Source organism: Saccoglossus kowalevskii, chromosome 13 (assembly GCF_978046115.1).
Source record: "Saccoglossus kowalevskii chromosome 13, keSacKowa6.1, whole genome shotgun sequence".
NCBI lineage: Eukaryota > Metazoa > Hemichordata > Enteropneusta > Harrimaniidae > Saccoglossus > Saccoglossus kowalevskii.
The window spans coordinates 19232642-19245860 of NC_140653.1; the positions used below are offsets into that span (position 1 = coordinate 19232642).

A 13219-nucleotide genomic window follows, 5' to 3' on the forward strand; every position below is an offset into this window, starting at 1 on the left:
CCTAATTAGTTTGGGGTTGAAATTATGCATAATAATTGCTTAATTTGCATAATTATACATCAATTATTGCATTTCAATAAGACTTGTTATATAAGTGCCTGGGAACAATGCATTAGTTTCGGGTTGAAATTTAAGCATACTAATTGCTTAATTTGCACAATGTGAATAATCATATTTCATTGAAATTTGGTTCATAGATGCTCTGGAGTAATTGAGACATTAGTTCCATAATGAAAAACATGCATATTGATTATTAAATTTTTAGGCAATTTTTGGTATCTCAAAAAATCGGATTTAAAATCAAATGTATTCTCTGTGAGTATTATAAACTTTGATATTGTGAATCACATTGTTTTCATGTTGTACATCTCAATTAGCAGACAAAAAATGTAAAAAGGGTTAATTATTCACTGGGTTTTAATTTTGCTGACTAGAAAATGAGCTAAATTTAAACCCAGCGAGTATGTGAAATTCAATTCAATTCAAAAAAACAGTATTAGTTGCCAAGTTGCTTGTTTGGAAGGCTGATTAATTTTTAGCTCCGCTGTCGAATTTGTCGAGCGGAGCTTATCATATGAGTGATTGTCCGTCGTCGTCCGTGTCAATGTTTTACTTTTTCGACTTCTTCTTGAAAACTACAAGCCTGAATGCTTTGATACTTGGTGTATATGTACCTTGGGTAGACCTCTCTTAGGTTTGTTCATTTCATGTTGATATCTTCAATTCTCTAATTTTGGTGAATATTTTTGTCATTTTTTGTAAAAAGTGATATTTTCAACTTCTTGTTAAAAACCAATAGTTCAATTGCTTTGATATTACATATATAGATACTACATGTAGACCTTTCTCAGATTTGTTCATTTTGTGATGATATCTTCAGTTCTCTAATTTTGGTGAATATTTTTGTCATTTTTGGTAAAAAGTGATATTTTCGACTTCTTGTTGAAAACTGTAAGTCCGATTGCTTTGATATTACATATATAGGTACTACATGTGGACCTCTCTCAGATTTGTTTGTTTTGTGATGATATCTTCAATTCTCTATTTATTTTGGTGAATATTTTTGTAATTTTTGGTAAAAAGTGATATTTTCGACTTCTTGTTAAAAACTGTAAGTCCGATTGCTTTGATACTATTCATATTGTTCATTTTCTAATGATGTCTTCAGTTCTTTAATTGAAATGTGCATTGCTAACAGCGGAGCTATCTCAGCCGATAGGCTGCTTGTTAATATCTCTTGGATACTCGCAGCACATGAGAGTTCTTTCTATAAGCTTTCTTTGATTTCAAGTTTATATTGTGTCTATTGGGAAACTTCATAGTGTAGTGGTTAAGACTCTTGCTTTGAGAAATCAAAGCAAAGCGTTTTTTTTTTTTCTGAATACTTAGCTAAAATTTGAGAAAAGTGCGAGTACAAGCACATTTTGAAGTGCATCAGAAGGAAAAAAAACACGTCCGAAGTGCATAGTTCAAAATAAGGCGTGCAGAAATGAGAAACGGAGATATTTTTTTTCTCAGTCTTAGTGACAAAATATATTCACATTTTTTTTTATTCTGAGAACTTATCATTTTTTTTTTCAGTGAGATTCCAATGTGATATTTCTCAAATGTAATGTCTCTCCCATAATGCATTGCACATATGCTCAGTAAAATGCTCAGAAAATGCAAAACTTGAATTTTTCTCCCACAATGCATTGTCGTATGCTTAGTAACATACGCATTCCTTAGATGGTCATCTCTGCTATCAAGAGCACAAAGTGGATATAAAGCAATTAATAATTTTTTAATTTATTAAATATATCTTACCCCAGGCACTGGAGGTTATTATGTTCCGCCCGCCCGGTAGGATAATGCTACACAAACACCTCCAGCGCCTGGGGTAAATATATCTATAATGAGCAAACATAATAGCAAATGAACAAACTGAAGTGAACTCCTATTATGATGATCCTGTCATCATTCTTTCTTATTTATTATTCGATAAAAGATATGTGTTTATGTATATATATATATATATATACAGGTAGTAGGCTCATTGTAAATCTTATGCTCGTATCTACTTCTTTTTTATTGCAGTAAGAGAGTCAATATCTTGTTTGACTTTGTTGAAGATCTCATTTGGATCAGTTGTTCCATCTAAGTAAACTGTAAGGAAGAAAAACAAATTTGCGTCAAATTTTTGTGATTAAGATGACGTGTAAAGTCACACAAATTGTGAGATGTTTACAAAATCACAAGACAAAACTACATTACTAGATCAAAGAAAGCTTAGAAAGAACTCCCATGTGCTGAGAGTATTGGAGACACATTAAATATAATTCGAAATTACTTAGCTGAAAACTAATTATGCAAATCAGAAAATTAATATGACCAGATTTGAGTGTAAAACTAATGAGGTCTGCGCAATGTAACAGAAAATCTATGTCTCCAAGTTTAATTGAAATGTGATTAGAACCAAAAAATTATGAATTATTATGCTTATTAGGGAATTAATATGAACAGATTTTTACCCCAAACTAATTAGGTTTGTACATTGTCCTAGAGCATCTTTGTACTAAGTTTCATTGAAATGGAATAATTAGTACCGTGAAAACTCCAAAATTTCGACCCCTCTAAAAATTCGAGCGCCTATTTATTTGCCGGGTTTCGGTGTTTTATTTACCTCCAAATTTTCGACTCCACTAAAAATTGCCGACTCATTCTTATTCGAAAATTGCGACCAGTTTTAGTTTTCCCCCAAACGAAAAAAACAACGATGTGAGCGTTCAAACGGGACCTTCCTCGAAGGCATGAATCCGGGTTTCTGATTGACTGAGAGCTTTTTATTTTATTGGTAACGAAAATATATTCTAAATAAACGAAGTTTCAAATAAAAACGAACACAAAAATCTCGGCATGCTGCGTTTCTGAATTGTTGATTATTACTGTACTCAGTAGTGATTATAATAATGTACACAAAATAAATTTGTTGAATGGTTATGAAATACAAATAAAAGTCAACTTAGTTTCATCGTAAGCGAATGATTCCGGTCTCGTATAAACGTTTGATGCTGTAGGATATCCGCCATGTTCTCTTAGGTCAAATAGGTCAAATCGCTAATTAACCAATCAAAAAGCTGGATGATGCCAACGTGTTCAAATTACCATAGCTTATTTAAATATGTTAATGTTATTGAACGCAATGCGGAAGAGATTGATGTTGTAGTACGATATTTTGGCTTGGATTTTGATGCGAAAACGGCATGATTTTTTTTAAATAAAAAAAATTAGTTGTTTTTAAAAAATAAACTGGTCATCTGAAGAATAATTTAACATTGTTCACAGTGATAACAGCTCATTCTCGAAAGGAAGCTTACCTGCTCACGCTAGTCACGATAAAAATCATACATGTGTACTCTTGAATAGACAAACGTCAATGACTATGGTAAAACTTAGACTCTATTTTAGCCGGCAGGATTGATTGAAATATCCGAAAAATGACGCCAAAATACACCTTAAAAGTCCCATTTTATTTTCTTAAATCCCATTTTATTTTTTAATCCAAGGGCGAATTTACGGCAGAATTTTGTCCCTCAAATAAGGGACACGTGAGCTTTGATTCTAACCGGATACATTGCACTGGGTCGAGGAGATAGTTTGCTAAACTTCCATGCATCTTTTGTCCAATGGGTACCTGTACTTCGAACATTCGCAAGTTTTTCTAGGTAGTGCGAGACAGCTTTGTCTTTTGACCTATTAGTTTTGTGCTGACCTCTTCTCCGCGTCTTGATGTTTTGTTTTGCTTGTCATAATACTCACTGATTGATGACTTTGTTTAGATTTTGAGTTACAACTCGGCCACGACCTTTGCTTTTACCGTGAAACATGAGGAAGTTTACGTCAATTGACGGACATTGCATTTTTTAAAAACTAATGAAGCACACTGTCTATCATCCCCATTTTTTCATTTGCTGATTTCTATTCTGAAAAATTCGACCGTCAGAAAATGCACCTTAATTTTGACTCTAAAAACACGTAACATATCTAACACCAATTATTTAAAACCGGTCGAAATTTTGGAGTTTTTACGGTACTTTAGATATCAGTGTGAAAGTTTAAAATTGGTTAATTATGCAAATTAGGTAATTAATATGTACAGATTTTAACCCACAATTATTCAGGTCTGTCTATTGTCCTACAGCATCCATGTACATTCATTGATATGTGATGTATAGTACCTGAGATATCAGTGTGAAAGTTGGTTAATTATGCAAATTAGGTGATTAATATGCACAAATATTTACCGGAAACTAATTGGGTCTGCATAATTCTAGATTCATTGAAATGTGATGATTAGTACTTTAGATATCAGTAGAAAAGCTGAAAATTAATTATGCAAATTAGGTAATTAATATGCACAATTATTTACCCTAAAACTAATCAGGTCTCTGCATAGTCCTAAAGGATCTATGTACCAAGTTTCATTGAAATGCGATGATTAGTACTTGAGATACCCGTGGAAAAGCTGAAAATTAACTAATTATGCAAATTAGGTGATTAATATGCACAAATATTTATCGAAAACAATCAATCTCTGCATAGTCCTTGAGTATGTAAGTACCAAGTTTCATTGAAATGTAATGCTAACTACTTATATCAAATGCTGAAAATTAATTAATTATGCAAATTAGGTAATTAATATGTACTGATATTACCATAAAAACTATCGGGTCTGTGCAGTGTCGTATGACATCTATGTACCAAGTTTCATTGAAATGTGATGATTAGTACATGAGATATCAGTGGAAAAACTGAAAATTGACTAATCATTATGCAAATTAGGTAATTAGTATCCACGGATTATTACCAAAAACTAATCAAAACCTAGCATTAGTTCAGAGCATCTATGTACCAAGTTTCATCAAAATCCAATGAGTGGTTGTTTAGATATCAGTGGAACAGTCATGGAACCACTAAAAAATAGCTAATTATCATGCAAATTAGGTAATTAACGAGCATGGATTTTTACCAAAACCTAATCAAATCTGCGCATTGGCCCAGAGCATCTATGCACCAAGTTTCATCAAAAACCGATGTATGGTTCTTGAGATAGCAGTGGAACAGTCACACACACATACACACACACACACATACACACATACACACACACATACAGACACACTAACTGCAAAGACTCCCATTTTGTGCTTCGCACATGGGAGTCAAAAATACAAAGGCAATAAGTGAAAAACTTGTATGGCATCAACATAGGATGTTTTTTCTAAGAATGTTTGCATCCTTTAACCCTTTGAGCGACAACTTTGGTCTTCGTTTAACAATTTTAAAGACATCATTTTTTCCTATTTTTGGTCAAAAATGTTGATCAAGACTTATAGCCAATAGGAAATTATGTCTATTTTGTATAAAATTATCAAAAAAATATAGATAAAAACTGGAAAAGTTATGTTGCTCAAATCTGGAGATTAACTAAAAATCCACAATTGAATGATTCCATGGTTACCAACAAGTGTTTTGTCATGCTATTGGTCAAACAACAAGTCACATGACTCTTATAGGGCTTATGTATGCATAGAACTCACACAGGACCTTCATTACATAACACCATAAGTAAGTAATGAGAATTGGGGAAATCACAGAAGAAACTACATGATTCTCACGAGATGCAAAACTACAAGCATCTGCGAAGAATACCTCAAATCCTTGCTGTCATAAAGTTTATTTTGCCTATGTTGTATACACTGCTATAGGAACTATATTACAGGGTCCATAGCACCAAGAGCCAAATGATTTTCAAGACTTTTCCAGACCTTTCCCCAAACATTTTTGCACCCCCAAAGACATTTTGACCCTTAAAGCCAACATCACCTAAGCTCATCAAAGTTCTGAGGATATGGTAGTTCCCTGGAGAGAACAAGCCTTTCTAAAATGAATTATTAACTATGAAAAAACTTTTCAAAGATAATTTAAAGACGACTCAAAGACTTTCCAGACTTCAAAAAATCCAAAGACCCTGTATTAAACATGAACAGCCTCAGCTCTCTCGAATACTATTGTAATTACAATATATTTTATTCAGAAAGAATAAATAAATATCCTTGAACTGGCAATAAAAAAATATATAATAATAGCATTAAGAAGTTTGCTGAATTTATGTTTTTACCTAATTCTTGTAATTTTATATCCTCTTCTATTTCTAGTTTATTTTTCAGATACATTGGCCAGACATAGTTGTCAAACATCCCATCAGGATCCTTTGGTTCATATATTCTCATACTGGTAGAAAGAGAAATATTGTAAAAACGTTAATTTCACTGTGCACTGGGTTTTAAAGTGCAGGTAAAATAGAATTATTGGACTTGTACAATGTGATTCTTGATTTTTTGCTGTTGTCTATAAAACTACACTTACGACCTTCTTCGTTTTGCTTCTTCAAACGGCAACGTCAAAAAGTACTTTAAATCAAATGATAACAATGTAAGGAGTGGTCTGCAATAAGAAAATAAAGTAGATCAAAGAAAGCTTAGAAAGAACTCCCGTGTGCTGAGAGAGTATTGGAGACACATTAAAATTAATTCAAAATTTAAGATTTGCTTTTCAAACAAGAAGCTTGGCAACTAATTTTTGTCTGCTATTTGAGATGCATAACATGAAAAAAATGTGATTCACAGCATCAAAATTTATTTACATACAGAAAATACATTTGATTTTTCATCCATGGTTTTTAGTCTAATTAGTTTCAGAGCACCTCTACAATGAATACAATTTAAATCTGATTTTTTTAGATATCAGAAATGAGCTAATAATAGATAATCAATATGTATGTTTATCAACATTAAACTAATCGCGTCTGTGGATTACCTCAATGAACCAAATGAATTATTATACAAATTAAGCAATTATTATGCATAGATTTAGGTCTGTATATTTTTCAGGGTGCACATGTACAAAGTTTCATTATAATGTGATGATTGATCCTAACTAAATTAGTGGAAAGCTGAAAAGTACATTATTATGCAAATTAGGTAATTATTATAAATGTATATAAACCTATAACTAATTTGTTCATCAAATTGTGTTACAGTACATATGTACCAAGATTCATTGAATTAATATAAGTACTGTCACAGACCATCTGTATACGAAGTTTCATTGAAATGTGATTAGAACCAAAAATTATGATTTATTATGCAAAATAGGTAATTAATATGATCTGATTGTAATCCAAAACTGAGCGGGTCTGTGCATTGTTCTGGAACATCAATGTACCAAGTTTCATTGATATGGTATAATTAGTATATGTGATATCAGAGTAAAAGCTGAAAATTGACTAATTATGCAAATTAGGTAATTAATATGCACTGATTTTAACCCAAACTAATCTGGTCTGTGTATTGTCCTAGGACATCTATGTACCAAGATTCATTGAAATGGGATAATTAGTACGTGCGATATCAGTGTAAAAGCCAAAAATTAAATACTGGTACTTATGCAAACTAAATTTTTACTTAACATTAATCAGGTCTCTGGATTGTTCTAGAGCATCTATGTACTAAGTTACATTGAAAAGTAATGAAGTGATAGTATTTGAACCAAAAATTATGATTTATTATGCAAATTAGGTAATTAATAAGATCTGATTTTAACCCAAAACTGACCGGGACTGTGCATTGTTCCGGAATATCTATGCACGAAGTTTCATTGAAAAGTAATGAAGTAATAGTACTTGAAATAGCAAAAGCTGAAAATTGATTAATTATGCAAATTAGGTAATTAATATTTCACATATCTGTCTGTGCATCATCCTATGTACTAGTATCTATGTAAGTTTCATTGAAATGAGATGATTAGTATCAGTACCTGAGATATCAGTTGAAAAGCCGAAAATTGACTAATCATTATGCAAATTAGGTTAATTATATGCATTGATACCCAAAACTAATCACATCTGTGCATTTAGTCCAGAGCATCTATGTACCAAGTTTCATCAAAATCCAATGAATGGCTCTTTAGATATCAGTGGAACAGTTAAGGAACAGCTAAAAATTAGCTAATTCTCATGCAAATCAGGTAATTAATATGTACGGATTTCAACCAAAACCTAATCAAATCTTCGCATTAGCCCAGAGCATCTATACACCAAGTTTCATTAAAAACCAACATATGGTTCTTGAGATATCAGTGAAACGGACAGACACACACACACACATGCAGGCAGGGTAACTGCAAAAACTCCCATTGTGTGTTTTGCACGCGAGTCAAAAATGTATATACCATCACAGTGTAACAGCATTTGCTTACATTTTTGCTAAAAAGCGTGCGAATGTGTGAAACAAATCACTCACTAATAATAAACAATAGCTTACAATCTGATGTAACAATTAACATTTGCCATAAGATGTTTCATTACCATGGACACATATGTGGCAGTGTATATTTATGCCATATCTCCGTCTAACTAAGCTTGAATGCATGCACAAAAACATAACATGTGTGACCTCCTATACTCAAACAGCGACGAAAGATGAACAATGAAATATAAAACTAAAATTCTGTAAAATACTTTATTTTCACTGAAGGAATGATTCAGTGAAAATAAAATGCAATGAATATACCTTTTATTCTATATTTTAACTTATCAAAAATCAGTGGACATAAATTCCATACAAAACAACTAAAAAGTGTTCTACAGTGCCGGGTATGTTATATTGTTTGCTTGAACAGTATTGTACCTGTTGAGAAATACCTCTCATGAAGAAGGCAGTATACAGGAATTTTATACTTTGAAAATCAGCGAAAAAATTAGCATATGTATGAATGAATTCATCTCAAGGTAATCTGAACAGGAGTACTCACCTATAATTAAATATAAGTATACCTTCAAAAATAAGAACATAAGGCAATGATGGGTTTTCTTTCTTTACAAACTTTGATGGATTATCAAGCCACTGTTTTATTGCATTCGTCATTTCATCCAAGTGAAATGCTGATAGATCTTGGAGAGAAAAACACATCAAAGATGTAGTGTTATGGTAATAATTGGTTAAGTGTAAAGCACAGATAATTTCACTATTTCTTGAAAATATTGTGCACAATTTCATGTCATTATCCATTGAAATGCAGATGGGATAAATACAAAATGTAGTCAGAAAAATTTACTTTTTTCGAGTATCATATCTTCATATTTGCCTTATACCTGTCAACAAATAAGCTGCTCTCTGATTGGTCTGACTGTTAGGTGTTAGGGTTGGTTAGCCAATCAGACACACTAGTTGTAAGTAGCTTGACATTGACTCGATAAATGTTGTGATTTCATCTTTAACAACAACTTGAATCAGTTTTATTTGAATACAAAATAAATGAAATTAGAGATTGCCAAATTTCAACGAGAAACATTTACTCCCAGTTGGAAAAAATATTCCAAAAATAAGTGAGAACACTATTACACTATATCTATCATTAAGTGTATCGTGAATCAAATAAATGTGTCATGGCAGCACACATGTATAAATACCATCATATCTTTGATGTCCCGTCTTCTTGTCTATCAATATATCTTTTTCAAGCTAAAAAAATAATGTTTTTATATTATAGTCATGTTGGACGTATTCACAGTTGCGAATGTCATAGATATCTTCACATGTTAGATTTATTTTTTTACTAACGATCCCGTTCAGGTTTATCACAACATATATTTGACCAATAAACCAGTATCTGGAATTGTATATGACTAGTAGATATTGCATTGAAGTACATTAAGCAAAAATTGACGTTTATTTAGCCAAGCATGGCTTCAGTAACATGGGTTGAAAAATCTGAGAATCAGTAACTAGGCAAGATCAAAAACCCACACATGTTTTTTTTTTTTTACATCATTCTATGCACATAAATATCTGTGGATTGTTGCTCATCTAATTAAATTGTGTTTACCTTAAAAAATGTATCCTGATTTAAATGATATGCATTTGGTATCTGCTTTGCTAGTCGAGTTGCTAGTGTAGTCTTGCCGCCATTGCTTACACTACAAATAAATAAATAAATCGCTGTAAAAAATATATGTATTGACGTGTTATAGAAAAGCACTTTTTAAAATTATATAATAATAATAATAATGCAGTTTTATTAAACCGTAATTACAAATTTATTTTTGGCTGAAAATTATAAAAACAAAGGAAACAAGTAAAAAACAGAATGTTAAAATAACATAATTCAAGGTAGTAAAAATTGATGCAGTTTGTATTTTTTCAAAACACACTTTCAGATACATGCCACAAGTCTAATTAGTTTTGGATGGTTAGTATTAATAAGGAAATGGAACTTGATATCGTTTTCAGACTGGAAAGTGGGGATTTCCTTGGTAAATTCTAATACCAATAGTTTGATGTTAGCACATGGAATTAATACCTTCGGCTGAAACGATAACAGTTGCGTACCAAGTAATTATAATAATAGTCTTTATTGAAGTTGTATTCTAAAAATGGACATAGATCTAAGTACAATAAAGCATGGTTGTCATTCCATGTTACAAACAATCAGAATAAAAAATAAAAGATACACTAGTAGAAAAATAACTAAACAAAACTAAAACAACAAACTTGGGTTAAAAATGCAAATTATAAAGTGAATGTAAGGATTACTTATTTAGATAGCTGTGAGGCAGCTGTTTTTTGAATTTGCTTTCTCTTAGGTTGAAGCATTCAAATTCATATATGTATTTTGCTAGACATTTTAGCATGACAGTATTCTTTGTGCCTAGTATGTTGATAAAGCTTGTATCAGTGTTGCCCTCAGAACACTGTCTAATTGTGTTTAGAAGGATCCGTCTTTCACGTTTGTATAACTGACATTTTAACAGAAAGTGCTCTTCATCTTCAATATCATTAGTATCGCTTCTTTCAGGAATGTTAATTTTATGGTATCTGCCCATTTCAATTTGTAAAACATGTGCGCTTAATCTTAGTTTGGTCATTGATGATCTGTGTAGTGGGTTATTTACTGTCAGCAGATAATTTTCAAGTCCAAATTCAGTTTTTAAGTACGTAGTTTATTTCTGTGGTTACAGCGGGTGCAAGATTAATTACCGAGGGATTTTGCAACATCCCTAGGCACTTCCCTAGACATTCCAATGACCGTTGTAAGCGCAATAAAGTTACATACATGCTCACGTGACAGTTAATCAAAACACTGGACGCTGTATGCCTTTGAAGTGTGACCACGAGGAACCAGGGACAGTTGGACTATTCCATTGCTTTGTAGATACAAAAATCATTGCTGTGTAACATTTGGGTGAACTATAATCTGAACATTAAACTGGGAATAAATATTAATAAGAAATGATAAATCTAAATTCGTTTAATTGGTCGTTTGTTAAGATGTTGTCAATGGATTTATGTTAATAATATTAGCGTTGTGAGTGTCCCGTTCAATTTCTTGCATAATGGCTGGTCTCATTGCCAGTTTGCCAGAACACTTATTGCCAAGTCAATCTTTCCCTGGTATCTTCTACTTAGTTTCACCTCCACACCGTCACTATATACCAGTTTCAAATATCCTTTAGGTCTCAGACAAAATTCGATAAACTCAACGATTTCTTGTGTAACATTCAGTTGACGAAGGCCATTACTCACCCCTGGGCGCTACTCCACTCTGGGCCGTATCCAACCAATGCGACAGAAATGCCACATAATCCCTTGAACCGTTGCCCTCGTTAGTCCAACTTACTCCATCGTCGATCATTTGCAAGAGACAATCTCTAACTCAGCATCTTCGTCTAAATGCCATGACATAATAGCAATAATTGTTCAAAATCAGAAACTGCATTCAAAACTAAATTGTTCTCACGAGGATAATTTAGAAAATTTCATTATATGTTAGTTTTTTTTTTAAATATTTGTATCAACTAGGTTTATTATTTTCACAAAACATTCTAAATAGAATTTATTAAATGAACCAGCATATGTATGCATGAAATAATAAAGTGTCCGATATCAAAAATGAGTAAAACATGATTGTTTGATGAATGTTTGACTGGACACTTACACGTTGTAATAGTTGAACCCATATGAAACCCTGGTCCTTTGTTTTGATTAATTGCCAGTAGGCTTGTATGTAACTTTATTGCGTCTCCAACGGTCGTTGGAGCGTTTAGGAAAGTGTCTGGGTATACTGCAAAGTCCCTCGGTAATTACCTACCGGGTGCAGGAGTTAGGTGTATGTAAATATCTTGCACTTGCTGTAATACCTTTATTTTCATTGTTTAGAGAATCCCTACTGTTTATTCTGAAGTTTGTTTCAAGTGCTGTAGTAATAATATTTATTACCGTAGGTATTTGTTTTCATTAATCCATTTTCCGACTCATGTTTCATTCTTTCTTTGAGAATTGTTTTAATACAATTGACCCAATTTTGGCTGTCTGAGTTATCCATATGGATTGCCAATCTGTATGCTTCATTTATGAGGCTGTTTTCAGGCATAAAGTAAACAACTGGACGGGTCATGCAAATTGTATTTCCCATGATGCACTGGTGCAATGTTTGAGTTACTAAATATAAGTGTCGACGTTCAGCAAAAAACAAAATATAGGTTGCCCGTAACTCGAACAGTTATACCGGTAATACTTAAATCGGGCGTGGTTTTACTAAAGTTGGCGTGATTTTTAGAATTTGGGCGTGTTCATTTTTGTAACTCAAGTCCTTCTCCCTTCCATCATGATGATCATGAAGTCCCTAACTAACAGCTCATACATTTATTTTATTACCAAGTGCAATGAGTGTACGCCAGTTGACTGTGCTCCGGCGCACTACACTAGCGACCGATGATTGTAATATAGCCCAATCTTATGATAGCATGTACTTACCCACTTATTCCAATTACTAGGGTTTTAGAGAAGACTCTTTCCATTACATTTGATAACAGACACTTTGGTGTACTTCATTCAGGGTTGTACTTATTGTCGAGCGGCCTCGGGTCAAGGGTCAGAGATGAAAGGTCGTTTCATGGGTTTCCCTGGGGCGGTAACTTCCGAACTTGTAATGTATTATAAACTGCGGAACAGAATTCTCACAGACGGAGCTACATCACGATCACCAAACGCTGCCAGCACCAATTACAAACAGGAAAAAACAACAAATTTTCGGATTAACACCTCTGTTTCCCCCCCCACACACACGCTAACCACAGTCACTCCGAGTAGAGTGACTGTGCGCTAACCAACTTTCCCCC

At 32.9% G+C, this 13219-nt stretch overlaps 1 protein-coding gene across 1 annotated transcript; it reads right to left on the minus strand.

The window, feature by feature from the left end:
• Positions 1-1764: 1764 nt before the first annotated feature.
• On the minus strand, positions 1765-13219 carry LOC102804040 (nicotinamide riboside kinase 1-like). Its single transcript, XM_085507017.1, has 7 exons — positions 12855-13219; positions 9928-10018; positions 9512-9563; positions 8854-8992; positions 6409-6486; positions 6161-6273; positions 1765-2145 (listed from the first exon to the last, which is right to left on the minus strand). The coding sequence occupies exons 1-7, from the start codon at positions 12896-12898 to the stop codon at positions 2057-2059; spliced, it is 606 nt and encodes a 201-aa protein (XP_085363143.1). The 5' UTR covers positions 12899-13219; the 3' UTR covers positions 1765-2056.